The following is an 18,298-nucleotide window of genomic DNA, read 5'->3' as shown; positions in this document are numbered from 1 at the left end:
TATTGGGATATTACTTATTTATTCAGAGACAGAGCCAAGAACAGGCCTTCGCAGCTCAACAAGCCATGGTGCTCAGCAACCCAGCCTATTCACAGCAGTTTTCAATGACCAGTGAACCTCCTACCCAATACACCTTCATACCTTTGTACAGGTACTTGCAATAAATTAAATTAAACTTCTGTAGCCAGAGGTGGGGATCTACAAACGGGAGAGAAGGGGGCTGTTGGTGTGACAGGGGGATGGGTATCAGTGCGGTGTGTGATGAATGATGGTTTAACGGGGTGTCAGTGTGGCAGGTGACCAGCGTTGGGGTGTCAGAGTGACGGGCATCGGGGTGTAAGGCGAAGTGTCGGGTTGACGATGTTGGGGTGTCAGGGTGACGGCGTCGGGGCGTCAGGGGACATGGGTGACGAACATCCGTCTCCACCCACCTGCTCCATGTACAACAGGAGGGACTCTCGGCTGTTCTCCCATTCCATGGGCAGTTGGCTGTGGTGGGGGAACTTGTCACAGCTCAGCTCCACAGTCACCTCGAAGCAGTTGGTGTGAAGGTAACTGAAATCGTTCATACCTGGAACAGAGAGCGAGGCAGAGCTTGTGTGTACGGTCCTACACCCCGACACTGACCACACCTGTCCCTCTTTATATAGGCATCTGTTAGTCTCATGAGATCCATGGATTTATGCCTTGGAAGGTTTCCAGGGCGCAGGCCTGGGCAAGGTTGTATGGAAGACCAGCAGTTGCCCATGCTGCAAGTCTCCCCTCTCCACGACACCGATGTTGTCCAAGGGAAGGGCACTAGGACCCATACAGCTTGGCACCAGTGTCATCGCAGGGCAATGTGTGATTAGGTGCCTTGATCAAGGACACAACACGCTGCCTCAGCCGAGGCTCGAACTAGCGACCTTCAGATCACTAGATCAATGTCTTAACCACTTGGCCACGAGCCAACACACCTGTCCCTCTACACCCCCACGCTGTCCACGCCCGTCCCTCTACACCGTGCCCACACTGTCCGTGCCCGTCCCTCTACGCCGTGGGGAATATCCCTGCCCCCACGCTGTCCGCACCCATCCCCCTACGCCGTGGGGAATATCCCTACCCCCACACTGTCCATACCCGTCCCCCTACGCCATGGGGAATATCCCCATCCCCACACTGTCCCCTCTGATGCTCACTGAACACTGGGAGATTATCCGTACACCGTAAAGTCATCACTTCTCTGATTCGCTCGAGTCAGTTTGTTGGGGTGGCCCTCCGAGACCTCTCTCTGTGTCCTGCTGTGATGTTGTCATAAACAGAGCAGGGCCGTACAGGAACAGGCTCTGCGGCCCAGAAACTTGTGCCGAACCAAATAAATTACTAATGAAATGCCTCTCAGGCCAGCCATTACCGTGAAACGGCAGTATCCGAGGGGTGTGTGTGTGTGTGTGTGTGTGTGTGCGTGCGTGCGTGCGTGCGTGCGTGCACGCGCGTCAACATCAAGCTTCCAGTCCTTGCTCTCCCTGGCTACAGGAACATGTTAATTGCTACCCCATGGACCAGGCTGTCAGGCTGTCTGCAGTAAAGGCCGATCTCACCCCCACCCTCTGTGTCCACCCATCACACTTGTTGCATGGATCTCCCTCGCCTGCTACTGAGGCGAGGGTCTTGACTCATCTGGGCAGCAAAGGTACAGCAGAGAAGGCAGAAGGAAACTAAGCCATCATGGAATGGGGGAGCAGATTCAATGGGCCGAATGGCCTTATTCTGCTCCTATGCCTTATGGTCTTACTATCTCTTTCCTCTACCCAATCTGATCTCCCCACCCACCACACTGCGACTGAGTTTTCCATTCCCACAGAAGAGCAGCTGAAAGCCTCCCCAACAGTTCGAGCTGATAACGCGAGGACTGAGCTCCTGCTCCAGGTCAGCTGAGATCACAGCAGCTCTGAACCGACTCCACGTGCTGGAGTGACCCAGGTGTGTGCCAGGCGTAAGGCGGGGCTGATCCGGGAATTCCCCAAGTATGCCGTGAGTGAGTCCGGAATGAGCTGGGTGTATTCCAGGAGTGAGTGGTATCTATAGTGACCACAGTGGCTACTTTCAGAGAGTGCCAAGCATGTGTCCGGGAGGTTTTGTCTGGGAAAGTTTTTGGTCATGGAGACTGAGGTTGACCATGACCAATGTTCTGTCTCATTTGTAATCACCAGAGTGCACAAAAATCTGGCGCTGGGCAATTTGTTCTGCAACATGTGCACACAGTTAGTGAATCAATAATTTCTTCCATAAAAGCGGTATAAATGAGCCAGTTCTAAAATCTGCAGACAAATCTGCAGGCAGAGGGAGCAGAGCACCCCTGTGGCCATTCCCATCAACAATAAGTATACCGTTTTGGATACTGTTGGTGGGGATGACCTACCAGGAAGTTGTTGCAGTGGTCCTGTCTCTGGCACTGAGGTTGGACCCTCGACTCAGAAGGGGAGGAGGGAAGAGAGGACAGCGGTAGTGATAGGGGATTCTATAGTCAGGGGGGCAGATAGGAGATTTTGTGGGGGAGATCGGGAGTCTCGGATGGTATGTTGCCTCCCTGGTGCCGGGGTCCGGGACATCTCAGATCGGGTGCAGGTTATTCTCGAGAGGGAGGGCAAGAATCCAGATGTTGTGGTCCATGTAGGGATCAACGACGTGGGTAGGAAGAGTGAAGGGGTCCTGCGTAGTGAGATCAGGGAGTTAGGTGTGAAGCTGAAGGGCAGGACCTCCAGGGTAACAATCTCAGGATTGCTACCTGTGCCACGTGCGAGTGAGGCGAGGAACAGGAGGATTATACAGATCAATACGTGGCTGAGAGGATGGTGCAGGAGGGAGGGCTTCAGGTTTTTAGATAATTGGGCTTTGTTCCAGGGAAGGTGGGATCTGTTCCAATGGGACGGTTTACACCTGAACTGGAGGGGCGCTAACATTCTTGCAGGAAAGTTTGCTAGTGCTGCTTGGGGGGGTTTAAACTAAATTTGCAGGGGGCAGGGATTCAGAATGTGAGAGAGGATAGCGAGATGAAGTATAAAGGACAGGTGGGGACTACACGGTTCCGGAATATTAAGTGTGAAGTAGAGAAAGGTGAGGCGGGACGAGTGATAAGGAGGATACATGTGCAGAGGGATGGTCTGACGGAGCATGAAGTTAAATGTGCAGAAAGAGTAAGTAAACTTAAGAAGGACAACAAAATTCAAGGGCGTATAGCCCGGTGAGAGTTCGGGGAGCTGGGTTATGCACAACAGGCGGCGATTTAAACAGAGAGAGGAGAAATGGGTTAAAAATTCTATATCTGAATGCACGAAGTGTCAGAAATAAGGCGGATGAGCTTGAAGCTCAGGTGCGAATGGGTAACTATGATGTTGTTGGGATAACGGAGACTTGGCTGCAGGGGGATCAGACCTGGGAATTGAATGTACAAGGGTATACGTGCTATCGAAGGGACAGAAAGGTGGGCAGAGGGGGTGGGGTGGCCCTGTTGGTGAGGAATGAGATTCAGTCCCTTGCAAGGGGGGACATAGAATCAGGAGAAGTAGAGTCAGTGTGGATAGAACTGAGGAACAGTAAGGGCAAAAAGACCCTAATAGATGTTATCTACAGGCCCCCAAACAGTAGCATGGATATTGGGTGCAAGTTGAATAGGGAGTTAACAATGGCATGTGGCAAAGGAAATGTCGCAGTAGTTATGGGGGATTTCAACATGCAGGTGAACTGGGAAAATCAGGTTGGTACTGGACCCCAGGATAGGCAGTTTGTAGAGTGCCTACGGGATGCATTTTTGGAGCAGCTTGTACGAGAGCCGACCAGGGATAAGGCTATTCTGGATTTAGTGTTGAGCAATGAACAGGATTTGATAAGTGATCTTGAAGTAAAGGAGCCATTAGGAGGTAGTGACCATAATATGATAAATTTTTATCTGTAAGTTGAGAGGGATAAGGGCAGATCAGAAGTGTCAGTATTGCAGGTGAACAAAGGAGACTATGGAGCCATGAGGGAGGAGCTGGCCAAAGTTGACTGGTCGGATATCCTAGCAGAAAAGACAGTGGAACAGCAATGGCAGGTATTCTTGGGAATAATGCACAAGGTGAAAAATCAGTTCATCCCCCGGAGAAGGAAGGATTCAAAGGGGGGAAAGTGGCCACAGTGGTTGACAAAGGAAGTCAGAGATAGCATAGCATTAAAAAAGTATAACAGAGCTGAGGTGAGTGGGAAGACGGATGATTGGGAAATTTTTAAGGAGCAACAGAACTTAACTAAAAAGGCTATACGGGGAGAAAAAATGAGGCCTGAACGCAAGCTAGCTAGGAATATAAAGGAGGATAGCAAAAGTTTTTTTAGGTATGTGTTTTTAATGGAGGTCGGGATTGAGGACGTGATTTTAAGTTTAACTCTGTTTGGTTTCAAGTTAGCCCATTGCTTTGCTTTGCTTTTAGTTAGTTGCACGGTGGGTTTTTTTTGGGGGGTTTTTTTTTCTTTTTTTTTCCATTGATATATATAAAATTTAGTATACTATTAGGTTATCTTGGTTTCTTATGTTTAAATTACATTGTTTGTAGTATTTTTTTTGGTATTGATACCTTTTGGAATTTTATTATACTTTAACATTGTATTAATGTTTATATGCCCTTATACTTATTCAATAAAAAGATTTAAAAAGAAAAGAAAGGTATGTGAAGAGAAGGGAGATAGTTAAGAACAATGTTGGGCCCTTGAAGAATGAATTGGGAGAAATTGTTATGGGAAACAGAGAAATGGCAGACGAATTTAATAAGTACTTTGGATCTGTCTTCACTAGGAAGACACAAGCAATCTCCCAGAAGTATGGATGGGCCAAGGACATAGGGTAACAGAGGAACTGAAACAGATTGACATTAGGAAGGAAACGGTGATGAGTAGACTGATGGGACTGAAGGCTAATAAATCCCCAAATCCAGATGGTCTGCATCCTAGGGTACTAAAGGAGGTGGCTCTGGAAATTGTGGATGCATTGGTGATCATTTTCCAATGTTCCTTAGATTCAGGATCAGTCCCTGAGGATTAGCGAATGGCTGATGTTATCCCACTTTTTAAGAAAGGAAGGAGGGAGAAAACAGAGAACTATCGCCCTGTTAACCTAACATCAGTAGTGGGGAAGATGCTAGAGTCCATTATTAAAGATGAAATAGCGGCATATCTTGATAGCAGTGATAGGATTGGGCCGAGCCAGCATGGATTTACCAAGGGCAAATCATGCTTGACTAATCTATTGGAGTTTTTCGAGGATGTAACCAGGAAGATAGACGCGGGAGATCCAGCGGATGTGGTGTACCTTGACTTTCAGAAGGCATTTGATAAGGTACCACATAGGAGATTGGTGGGTAAAATCAGAGCTCATGTCATTGGGGGGAGGATATTGACATGGATGGAAAACTGGTTGGCAGATAGAAAGCAAAGGGTAGCAGTGAATGGGTGTTTCTCGGAATGGCAGGTGGTGACTAGTGGGGTGCCACAGGGCTCAGTATTGAGACCACAGCTGTTTACGATTTACGTCAATGATTTAGAGGAAGGCATTGTGAATAACATCAGCAAGTTTGCTGATGATACTAAGCTGGGTGGCAGTGTGACGTGATGAGGATGTTAGGAGAATTCAAGGTGACTTGGATAGGCTGGGTGAGTGGGCAGAAACTTGGCAGATGGCGTTTAATGTGAATAAGTGTGAGGTTATTCACTTTGGAAGCAAGAACAGGAAGGCAGATTATTATCTGAACGGTGTGGAGTTAGGTAGGGCTGAAATACAAAGAGATCTAGGAGTACTTATTCATCAGTCTCTGAAGGTGAATGAGCAAGTGCAGCAGGCAGTGAAGAAGGGTAATGGGATGTTGGCCTTTATTACAAAGGGAATGGAGTACAAGAGCAAGGAAATCTTTTTGCATTTGTACAGGGCCCTGGTGAGACCACACCTGGAGTATTGTATGCAGTTTTGGTCTCCAGGGTTAAGGAAGGACATCCTGGCTGTGGAAGAGGTGCAGCGTAGGTTCACTAGGTTAATTCCTGGGATGTCCGGACTGTCTTACGCAGAGAGTTTAGAGAGACTGGGCTTGTACACGCTGGAATTAAGGAGATTGAGGGGGGATCTGATTGAGACATATAAGATTATTAAGGGATTGGACAAGATAGAAGCAGGAAATATGTTCCAGATGCTGGGAGAGTCCAGTACCAGAGGGCATGGTTTAAGAATAAGGGGTAGGTCATTTAGGACAGAGTTGAGGAGGAACTTCTTCTCCCAGAGAGTTGTGGAGGTGTGGAACGCGCTGCCTCAGAAGGCAGTGGAGGCCAATTCTCTGGATGCTTTCAAGAAGGAGCTAGATAGGTATCTTATGGATAGGGGAATCAAGGGTTATGGGGACAAGGCAGGAACCGGGTATTGATAGTAGATGATCAGCCATGATCTCAGAATGGCGGTGCAGGCTCGAAGGGCCGAATGGTCTACTTCTGCACCTATTGTCTATAAATCATTGCAAACTCAATGTTGACAACACTGTCCACATCAGAAACCGGAAAAGGAAACGTGATTGTGTTCGATCGTGAAATATACTTAATGTGGCATCGACGTAGAAGGTGCAGTTTAAATTCCTCACTGCTCGGGTAGCAAAAGATGAGTGTGCGAACACGTGCACACCTTAGAGGGGGCATTGGCTGTGTCCTGGGGTGTTGATGGAGCAAGTTTAGATGTTGGGAAGCACTTGGCTGTGTCTAGGCGCGTTCAGCCGTGGGGAGTTGTTTAACGGTATCCGAGTGAGTTTGGCCGTGGGGAATTGTTTAACAGTATCTGAGTGTGTTTGGCCTTGGGGCAGACTGTTCGGCTGTGGGGAGATGTTTAACGGTATCCGAGTGTGTTCAGCCCTGGGGAGGAGATACGACTGTGGGAAGTTGTTTAACGGTCTCCGAGTGTGTTTGACTGTGGGAAATTGTTTAACAGTAGCTGAGTCCATTTGGCCGTGGGGAGGAGTGTTCATGGGTGGGGAGATGTTCAGCTCTGTCTGGGTGAGTTCAGCTGTGTCGTGCTGCGTTCCCACGTGTGTGTGAGACTCACTGCCAACCATGGTGTGCCAGTGGGCGCCGTTGATAATGTTGCTGTGTTGCATGAAGTCGTCCCCGTGACAGAGGCGCCGGTTGTACTGAGCCATGGCCCGGTGGCTGGAGGCGAAGGCAAAGGAGAGCCAGCGGAAGACTTCTTCGTCAGGCGTCGGGCTGGGCTCATGGTCAGTGCCTATCTCGCGGCACTGATCGAACGGGTAACTGACCACCATGTCCCCTCCATGCAGGTTTGCACTCAGCACGAATGGGACCTTCTTCATCCAGTTAATGACCGCCCACGTCTCCGGAGCAACCTGGCAAAGGGACAATATCGCAGAGTCACAGCCACAACCTTTCCCAGCAGAGACCCGTACCCACAGCAGCCACAACCTTTCCCAGCAGAGACCCGTACCCACAGCAGCCACAACCTTTCCCAGCAGAGACCCGTACCCACAGCAGCCACAACCTTTCCCAGCAGAGACCCGTACCCACAGCAGCCACAACCTTTCCCAGCAGGGACCTGTACCCACAGCAGCCAAAGCCTTTCCCAGCAGGGACCCGTACCCACAGCAGCCACAACCTTTCCCAGCAGAGACCCGTACCCACAGCAGCCACAACCTTTCCCAGCAGGGACCTGTACCCACAGCAGCCAAACCTTTCCCAGCAGGGACCCGTACCCACAGCAGCCACAACCTTTCCCAGCAGGGACCTGTACCCACAGCAGCCACAACCTTTCCCAGCAGGGACCCGTACCCACAGCAGCCAAAACCTTTCCCAGCAGGGACCCGTACCCACAGCAGCCAGAGCCTTTCCCAGCAGAGACCTGTACCCACAGCAGCCAAAACCTTTCCCAGCAGGGACCTGTACCCACAGCAGCCAAAACCTTTCCCAGCAGGGACCCGTACCCACAGCAGCCAAAACCTTTCCCAGCAGGGACCCATACCCACAGCAGCCAGAGCCTTTCCCAGCAGGGACCCGTACCCACAGCAGCCACAACCTTTCCCAGCAGGGACCAATACCCACAGCAGCCAGAGCCTTTCCCTGCAGGGACCCGTACCCACAGCAGCCAGAGCCTTTCCCAGCAGGGACCCGTACCCACAGCAGCCAGAGCCTTTCCCAGCAGGGACCCGTACCCACAGCAGCCAGAGCCTTTCCCAGCAGGGACCCGTACCCACAGCAGCCAGAGCCTTTCCCAGCAGGGACCCGTACCCACAGTAGCCAGAGCCTTTCCCAGCAGAGATCCGTACCCACAGCAGCCACAACCTTTCCCAGCAGAGATCCGTACCCACAGCAGCCACAACCTTTCCCAGCAGGGACCTGTACCCACAGCAGCCAAAGCCTTTCCCAGCAGGGACCCGTACCCACAGCAGCCACAACCTTTCCCAGCAGAGACCCGTACCCACAGCAGCCACAACCTTTCCCAGCAGAGACCCGTACCCACAGCAGCCACAACCTTTCCCAGCAGAGACCCGTACCCACAGCAGCCACAACCTTTCCCAGCAGAGACCCGTACCCACAGCAGCCACAACTTTTCCCAGCAGGGACCTGTACCCACAGCAGCCACAACTTTTCCCAGCAGAGACCCGTACCCACAGCAGCCAAAACTTTCCCAGCAGGGACCCGTACCCACAGCAGCCACAACCTTTCCCAGCAGAGACCCGTACCCACAGCAGCCACAACCTTTCCCAGCAGAGACCCGTACCCACAGCAGCCACAACCTTTCCCAGCAGAGACCCGTACCCACAGCAGCCACAACCTTTCCCAGCAGAGACCCGTACCCACAGCAGCCACAACTTTTCCCAGCAGGGACCTGTACCCACAGCAGCCACAACTTTTCCCAGCAGAGACCCGTACCCACAGCAGCCAAAACTTTCCCTGCAGGGACCTGTACCCACAGTAGCCACAGCCTTTCCCAGCAGGGACCCGTACCCACAGTAGCCACAGCTTTTCCCAGCAGGGACCCGTACCCACAGCAGCCACAACCTTTCCCAGCAGGGACCCATACCCACAGCAGCCACAGCTGCCTGGAGAGGCCATGCAGTCGTAGACGAACACAAACAAACTGCTGGAGGAACTCAGCAGATCAGAGATGTTTCAGGCCTGTCGACGTTTCGGGCCAAGACTGGAAAGGAAGGGGGAAGATGCGGGAATAAGGAGGTGGAGGAGGGGGAAGAGTTAGGAGGGAAAGCTGGCAGGTGATGGGTGGAAGAGGGAAAGGGCTGGAAAAGGAATCTGATAGGAGAGGAGAGTAGACCGTGGGAGAAAGGGAGGGAGGAGAGGCACCATGCGGAGGTGGTAGGCAGGTGAGGAGGAAAGGGAAGGGGCCAGACTGAGGAACAGAAGAGGGAAAGTATTCCTGGAAGGAGAAATCTATGTTCATGCCATCACTGATGCCAGGCTCACCAACCTGTAGTTTGTTGGCCTTTTCTTGTAGTCCTTCTGAACTGCAGACCCCGCCGGTCCCCCGGTACCTCGTAATGACACAGATATCTGTGCCAGAGCACCAGCAGTTTCTGCCCGAGCTTTCCATAACAGCCACAGGCATGCAGGCTATCTCTTGGGTTTTTAGCCACCAATACAAGGCAGGCAACGCACCCCCCCCCCCGCCATGCTCTCTTGTTGGTCTGCTGGAGGGATTTCCCATTCTTTACCCCGGAATTCCTGCTTCCATGAGTTTCTCCACAGATAATCCAGGTGGGAAACATCTACCTCCTGTGGCTCCACACGGACTCCCGAGGGCCCTATTCTCTGCCGAGGTACTATTTGATTTTAATATAGGTTCCCCTTTCCTGACCCCCTAGACCTGCCTTCCTATCACTCACTGCTGTACCCTCCTCCATGTGCCCGTACCCCTGGGAGGACACGCTCAGCAGGAGGACAATGCCCAGACTCAGGGAACAAAGATCGACGCTTCTGGTCACCCCATTATAGGAAGGATGTCAGGTTTTGGAGAGGATGCAGAAGAGGTTTACCAGGAGGCTGCCAGGTTTAGAGGGCATGTGTTTTGACAAGAAGCTGGACAAACTTGGGTTGGTTTCTCTGGAGTGGCGGGGCTGAGGGGAGATCTGTCAGGGGTTTATAAGATTAAAAAAGGCACAGACGGAGTGGATGATGGCATGAACATTGAATTCTGAAACTTCCATTAATGCCCCACCTCCCCCTTGTATCCCATCCCTTATTTATTATTATTAATATATAAATATATTCTCTTCCTCTCTCTTTTTTCTCCCTCTGTCCCTCTACCTATATCCCTTGCCCATCCTCTGGGGTTTTCCCCCTCCCCCTTTTCCTTCTCCCTGGGCCTCCTGTCCCATGATCCTCTCATATCCCCTTTGCCAATCACCTGTCCAGCTCTTGGCTCCATCCCTCCCCCTCCTGTCTTCTCCTATCATTTCAGATCTCCCCCTCCCCCTCCCACTTTCAAATCTCTTACTAACTCTTCCTTCAGTTAGTCCTGACGAAGGGTCTCGGCCTGAAACGTCGACTGTACCTCTTCCTAGAGATGCTGCCTGGCCTGCTGCATTCACCAGCAACTTTGATGTGTGTAGATGGGGAGTATCTGATTCCAAGGGTTGAAACGTCTAATCGCAGTGGGTGTGCATTGAAGCTGAAAGTGGGTGGGTTCAATTCAGATGAGGGGAGTGCTGGCTGCCTGGGCTGGTGCTAGAGGTAGAGACACAACGGACTTTCAAGAGGCGTTTAGAGAGACACGCGAGTGTGAGGAAAATGAAAGACATGGACATTGTGTAGGCAGGAGAGATTTGATTACCAATCTGATCTGTTTGGCACAACACTGAGGGCCAGAGGGCCTGTTCCTGGGCTGTACTGTTCTGTGTTTCTCTTGAGAGAAGGTCCTGAGGTCAAGAGGCAGTCAGTCTGGAGGTGAGCAACGGCAGATCCACTGATACCGCTGGGGAGGGGAGGGGAGGGGAGGGGAGAGGAGGGGAGGGGAGGGGAGGAGGTCGGGGAGGGGAGGGGATGAGGTCGGGGAGGGGAGGGGATGAGGTCGGGAGGGGAGGGGAGGGGAGGGGAGGAGAGGGGAGGGGAGGGGAGGGGATGAGGTCGGGGAGGGGAGGGGATAAGGTCGGGAGGGGAGGGGAGAGGAGGGGATGAGGTCGGGGAGGGGAGGGGATGAGGTCGGGAGGGGAGGGGAGGGGAGGGGAGGGGATGAGGTCGGGGAGGGGAGGGGATAAGGTCGGGAGGGGAGGGGATAAGGTCGGGAGGGGAGGGGAGGGGATAAGGTCGGGAGGGGAGGGGAGGGGATGAGGTCGGGAGGGGAGGGGAGGAGAGGGGAGGGGAGGGGATGAGGTCGGGAGGGGAGGGGAGGGGATGAGGTGGGGAGGGGAGGGGATGAGGTGGGGAGGGGAGGGGAGGGGATAAGGTCGGGAGGGGAGGGGAGGGGATGAGGTCGGGGAGGGGAGGGGATGAGGTCGGGAGGGGAGGGGAGGAGAGGGGAGGGGAGGAGAGGGGAGGGGAGGGGATGAGGTCGGGGAGGGGAGGGGAGGGGAGGGGATGAGGTCGGGGAGGGGAGGGGATGAGGTCGGGAGGGGAGGGGAGGGGAGGGGAGGGGAGGGGAGGGGATGAGGTCGGGGAGAGGAGGGGAGGGGAGGGGAGGGGATGAGGTTGGGGAGGGGAGAGGAGGGGAGGGGAGGGGAGAGGAGGGGAGGGGAGGGGAGGGGAGAGGATGAGGTTGGGGAGGAGAGGGGAGGGGAGGGGATGAGGTCGGGGAGGGGATGAGGTCAGGGAGGGGAGGGGAGGGGAGGGGATGAGGTTGGGGAGGGGAGGGGATGAGGTCAGAGAGGGTAGGGGAGGGGATGAGGTCGGGGAGGGGAGGGGATGAGGTCGGAGAGGGGAGGGGAGGGGATGAGGTCGACAAGGGGAGGGGATGAGGTCAGGGAGGGGAAGGGAGGGGAGGGGATGAGGTCGGGGAGGGGAGGGGAGGGGATGAGGTCGGGGAGGGGAGAGGTTGGGGAGGGGAGAGGTTGGGAGGGGATGAGGTCGGGGAGGGGAGGGGAGGGGATGAGGTCGGGGAGGGGAGAGGTCGGGGAGGGGAGAGGTTGGGGAGGGGAGAGGTTGGGAGGGGATGAGGTCAGGGAGGGGAGGGGAGGGGATGAGGTCGGGGAGGGGAGGGGAGGGGATGAGGTCGGGGACGGGAGGGGATGAGGTCGGGGAGGGGAGGGGATGAGGTCAGGGAGGGGAGGGGATGAGGTCAGGGAGGGGAGGGGATGAGGTTGAGGGGAGGGGTTACTGAAGGACTCACTGTGGCGTTGGGCGATCTGTAGTACTTGGGAATGGGAATGAAATGGTTACGGACACGTTTAGAATCCGATTGTACATCCTCGGACGCCCAGAAAACGGAGTTCAGGCTGGCGAAGTTATGGTTCAGGTCGAAGCCCTGCATGTTCCAGCGTCCGTAGGCCCAACCGGCAAGTTCTGACCCCTAGGGCGGAGTGAGAGTAGATGTGTCAGACCCACACGAAACACACAGTACCTGACCCCACCCCACACTAATCCCACTGTCCCACTCTCTCCCCACACTAATCCCACTGTCCCACTCTCTCCTCACAGTCCTGTGTCAGTCCCCACACTAATCCAACTGTCCCACTCTGTCCTCACACTAATCCCACTGTCTCACTCACTCCCCACACTAATCCCACTGTCTCACTCTCTCCCCACACGAATCCCACTGTCTCGCTCTCTCCCCACACGAATCCCACTGTCCCGCTCTCTCCCCACACTAATCCCACTGTCCCGCTCTCTCCTCACACTAATCCCACTGTCCCGCTCTCTCCTCACACTAATCCCACTGTCCCACTCTCTCCCCACACTAATCCCACTGTCCCGCTCTTTCCCCACACTAATCCCACTGCCCCACTCTCTCCCCACACTAATCCCACTGTCTCACTCACTCCCCACACTAATCCCACTGTCTCACTCTCTCCCCACACGAATCCCACTGTCCCGCTCTCTCCCCACACGAATCCCACTGTCCCGCTCTCTCCCCACACTAATCCCACTGTCCCGCTCTCTCCTCACACTAATCCCACTGTCCCACTCTCTCCCCACACTAATCCCACTGTCCCGCTCTCTCCCCACACTAATCCCACTGCCCCACTCTCTCCCCACACTAATCCCACTGTCCCGCTCTCTCCCCACACTAATCCCACTGTCCCGCTCTCTCCCCACAATAATCCCACTGTCCCGCTCTCTCCCCACACTAATCCCACTGCCCCACTCTCTCCCCACACTAATCCCACTGTCCCACTCTCTCCCCACACTAATCCCACTGTCCCGCTCTCTCCCCATACTAATCCCACTCACCGACTTTCTCACCACAGTCCTGTGTCAGTCCCCACACTAATCCCACTGTCCCACTCTCTCCCCACACTAATCCCACTGTCCCGCTCTCTCCCCACACTAATCTCACTGCCCCACTCTCTCCCCACACTAATCCCACTGTCCCACTCTGTCCCCACACTAATCCCACTGTCCCACTCTCACCCCACACTAATCCCACTGTCCCACTCTCTCCCCACACTAATCCCACTGCCCCACTCTCTCCCCACAGTCCTGTGTCAGTCACACACTAATCCCACTGTCCCACTCTCTCCCCACACTAATCCCACTGTCCCGTTCTCTCCTCACACTAATCCCACTGTCCCACTCTCTCCCCACACTAATCCCACTGTCCCACTCTCTCCCCACACAAATCCCACTGTCCCGTTCTCTCCTCACACTAATCCCACTGACACACTCACTCCCCACACTAATCCCACTGTCTCACTCTCTCCCCACACTAATCCCACTGTCCCGCTCTCTCCCCACAATAATCCCACTGTCCCACTCTCTCCCCACACTAATCCCACTGCCCCACTCTCTCCCCACACTAATCCCACTGTCCCGCTCTCTCCCCACACTAATCCCACTGCCCCACTCTCTCCCCACAATAATCCCACTGTCCCGCTCTTTCCTCACACTAATCTCACTGTCCCGCTCTCTCCTCACACTAATCCCACTGCCCCACTCTCTCCCCACACTAATCCCACTGTCCCGTTCTCTCCTCACACTAATCCCACTGACACACTCTCTCTCCACACTAATCCCACTGTCTCACTCTCTCCCCACACTAATCCCACTGTCCCGTTCTCTCCTCACACTAATCCCACTGACACACTCACTCCCCACACTAATGCCACTGTCCCGTTCTCTCCTCACACTAATCCCACTGTCCCACTCTCTCCCCACACTAATCCCACTGTCCCACTCTCTCCCCACACAAATTCCACTGTCCCACTCTCTCCCCACACTAATCCCACTGTCCCACTCTCTCCCCACACTAATCCCACTGTCCCATTCTCTCCCCACACTAATCCCACTGTCCCACTCTCTCCCCACACTAATCCCACTGTCCCGTTCTCTCCTCACACTAATCCCACTGACACACTCACTCCCCACACTAATCCCACTGTCTCACTCTCTCCCCACACTAATCCCACTGTCCCGCTCTCTCCCCACAATAATCCCACTGTCCCACTCTCTCCCCACACTAATCCCACTGCCCCACTCCCTCCCCACACTAATCCCACTGCCCCGCTCTCTCCCCACACTAATCCCACTGTCCCGCTCTCTCCCCACACTAATCCCACTGCCCCACTCTCTCCCCACAATAATCCCACTGTCCCGCTCTTTCCTCACACTAATCCCACTGTCCCGCTCTCTCCTCACACTAATCTCACTGACCCACTCTCTCCCCACACTAATCCCACTGTCCCACTCTCTCCCCACACTAATCCCACTGCCCCACTCTGTCCTCACACTAATCCCACTGACACACTCACTCCCCACACTAATCCCACTGTCCCGCTCTCTCCGCACACAATTCCCACTGACCCACTCTCTCCCCACACTAATCCCACTGTCCCACTCTCTCCCCACACTAATTCCACTGTCCCACTCTCTCCCCACACTAATCCCACTGTCCCGTTCTCTCCTCACACTAATCCCACTGACACACTCACTCCCCACACTAATCCCACTGTCCCATTCTCTCCCCACACTAATCCCACTGTCCCACTCTCTCCCCACACTAATCCCACTGTCCCGTTCTCTCCTCACACTAATCCCACTGACACACTCACTCCCCACACTAATCCCACTGTCCCGCTCTCTCCTCACACTAATCCCACTGTCCCACTCTCTCCCCACACTAATCCCACTGTCCCGCTCTTTCCCCACACTAATCCCACTGCCCCACTCTCTCCCCACACTAATCCCACTGTCCCGCTCTCTCCCCACACTAATCCCACTGTCCCGCTCTCTCCCCACAATAATCCCACTGTCCCGCTCTCTCCCCACACTAATCCCACTGCCCCACTCTCTCCCCACACTAATCCCACTGTCCCACTCTCTCCCCACACTAATCCCACTGTCCCACTCTCTCCTCACACTAATCCCACTGTCCCACTCTCTCCCCACACTAATCCCACTGTCCCACTCTCTCCCCACACTAATCCCACTGTCCCACTCTCTCCCCACACTAATCCCACTGACACACTCTCTCCCCACACTAATCCCACTGTCACACTCTCTCCCCACACTAATCCCACTGTCTCACTCTCTCCCCACACTAATCCCACTGCCCCACTCACTCCCCACACTAATCCCACTGTCCCGCTCTCTCCCCGCAGCCCTACAGTGTCCACGCTTTCTCTTCCTACCATCTTGTTGGCCATTTCGTGTCCATCGGGATTCATCGAGGGGAGCAGGTGAATCCGTGTGCTGTTTATGAGCTGCTGCACCCGGGGATTTTTCCGCCGGTATTCCTTGCAGAGGAATTGCATCAGGAGAATGAGCAGTTCCCGGCCCAGCACCTCATTGCCGTGCATTCCCGCCACGTACCGGAACTCGGGCTCCCCTACCACCCGGCAGACACAGGCAGAGTCAGACTGAGGCACCCTGTCTGCTCCCACCCCTGCGTCACGCCTCCCGCCTGCCCATGGGTACCACACACCCCCCCAGTCGGTGCCACACACCCCTCCCACCCGCCCATGGGTACCACACATCCCCCCAGTCGGTGCCACACACCCCTCCCACCCGCCCATGCGTACCACACACCCCCCAATCGGTGCCACACACCCCTCCCACCCGCCCATGGGTACCACACACCCCCCAGTCGGTGCCACACACCCCTCCCACCCGCCCATGGGTACCACACACCCCTCCCACCTGCCCATGGGTACCACACACCCCCCAGTCGGTGCCACACACCCCCCAGTCGGTGCCACACACCCCTCCCACCCGCCCATGGGTACCACACACCCCCCCAGTCGGTGCCACACACCCCTCCCGCCTGCCCATGGGTACCACACACCCCCCAGTCGGTGCCACACACCCCTCCCGCCTGCCCATGGGTACCACACACCCCCCTGTCGGTGCCACACACCCCTCCCACCCGCCCATGGGTACCACACACCCCCAATCGGTGCCACACACCCCTCCCACCCGCCCATGGGTACCACACACCCCTCCCGCCTGCCCATGGGTACCACACACCCCCCGGTCGGTGCCACACACCCCTCCCACCCGCCCATGGGTACCACACACCCCCCAATCGGTGCCACACACCCCTCCCACCCGCCCATGGGTACCACACACCCCTTCCGCCTGCCCATGGGTACCACACACCCCCCGGTCGGTGCCACACACCCCTCCCACCCGCCCATGGGTACCACACACCCCCCAATCGGTGCCACACACCCCTCCCACCCGCCCATGGGTACCACACACCCCTCCCGCCTGCCCATGGGTACCACACACCCCCCGGTCGGTGCCACACACCCCTCCCGCCTGCCCATGGGTACCACACACCCCCCAGTCGGTGCCACACACCCCTCCCACCCGCCCATGGGTACCACACTCCCCCCAGTCGGTGCCACACACCCCCCCCACCCGCCCATGGGTACCACACACTCCCCAGTCAGTGCCACACACCCCTCCCACCCGCCAATGGGTGCCACACACCCCCCAGTCTGTGCCACACCCCCCTCCCGCCTGCCCATGGGTACCACACACCCCTCCCACCCGCCCATGGATACCACACACCCCCCCAGTCGGTGCCACACACCCCTCCCACCCGCCCATGGGTACCACACACCCCTGCCGCCTGCCCATGGGTACCACACACCCCCTAATCGGTGCCACACACCCCTCCCACCCGCCAATGGGTACCACACACCCCCCAGTCGGTGCCACACACCCCTCCCACCCGCCAATGGGTACCACACACCCCCCAGTCGGTGCCACACACCCCTCCCACCCGCCAATGGGTACCACACACCCCCCTGTCGGTGCCACACACCCCTCCCACCTGCCCATGGGTACCACACACCCCCCAGTCGGTGCCACACACCCCTCCCACCCGCGGGTGCCACACTCACCCAGCTCGTGCACCGCAGGCTTATCGGAGATTTCCATGACGTAGAGCTTCCGGCCCTGGACACTCCGGCCAATGCTGTAGGTGCGGCTGATGTCCGGACATTCCTTACGGACTCGCCGCATCACCTGTGGAGGAGCAGGTGGTGAGGGGGGTGAGGGTGATTCGGGTGGGGGAGGGAGTAACTGAGGGAGGAGCTAGGTTGGAGGTCCTGTGTTTTTGTAGGGGGAGTCTCACTCACCTCCCTCAGCTGCTCGTAGCTGTGATGTCTGAAGTCAAGCTGGTCCGAACTTTCCTGCTCCACTACCGAGGGGTCAGTCCGGCCTTGGGGGGAGAGAGAGGAATGTGAGGGCGGGGCTCTTCGGAGGAAGGGGAGGGGGGAGATGGTGTGCAGGCAGAGGGAGGGAGAGGAGAGGGTGCGAGGAACAGAGGCAGACCTACTGGTCAGAAACCAGCCCATGGACAGTCGAAGGGATAAGGAGGGACGAGGGACAATGGACGTAGGGAGTGACTGATGGAGGGAGGGAGGGATGGTCATTGGTGTTACAATTAAAGAAAAATCTGAAGAGTTTACCGTGCCCTGTACAGCCGAATGGGTCTGCTTGAGTCGTACTCAGCCAGAAAGAATGAACACCCCACACACACAGAATTAGTAGGTCAAACATTAAATGATAGATGGGTAAGTGGAAGAAATTGACCAATCCCCTGATGGCACATGACAGATAACCAGTCACCCAGTGCACAGGACAAATCTCCACCTGTGAGTGCTTAGGCAAAACCGGCTTGCTGATATTCCAC

General features: G+C 55.5%; 1 protein-coding gene across 2 annotated transcripts in view; it reads right to left on the bottom strand.

Moving 5' to 3' along the window:
• Positions 1-18,298, bottom strand: part of cpxm1a (carboxypeptidase X (M14 family), member 1a) — a 74,136-nt gene that overhangs the window by 14,188 nt on the left and 41,650 nt on the right. For both annotated transcript variants that reach the window (XM_063047236.1, XM_063047234.1), the window contains exons 7-12: positions 17,742-17,824; positions 17,505-17,628; positions 15,786-15,982; positions 12,329-12,508; positions 7,085-7,382; positions 432-571 (exon numbers count right to left, since the gene is read on the bottom strand). In XM_063047236.1, coding sequence (XP_062903306.1) covers positions 432-571; positions 7,085-7,382; positions 12,329-12,508; positions 15,786-15,982; positions 17,505-17,628; positions 17,742-17,824 — 1,022 coding nt within the window. The remainder of the gene's footprint in view (positions 1-431; positions 572-7,084; positions 7,383-12,328; positions 12,509-15,785; positions 15,983-17,504; positions 17,629-17,741; positions 17,825-18,298) is intronic.

The sequence above is a fragment of the Mobula hypostoma genome, chromosome 4 (genome assembly GCF_963921235.1).
Source record: "Mobula hypostoma chromosome 4, sMobHyp1.1, whole genome shotgun sequence".
Classification (NCBI taxonomy): domain Eukaryota; kingdom Metazoa; phylum Chordata; class Chondrichthyes; order Myliobatiformes; family Myliobatidae; genus Mobula; species Mobula hypostoma.
This window is presented reverse-complemented; position numbering and strand designations above follow the sequence as displayed.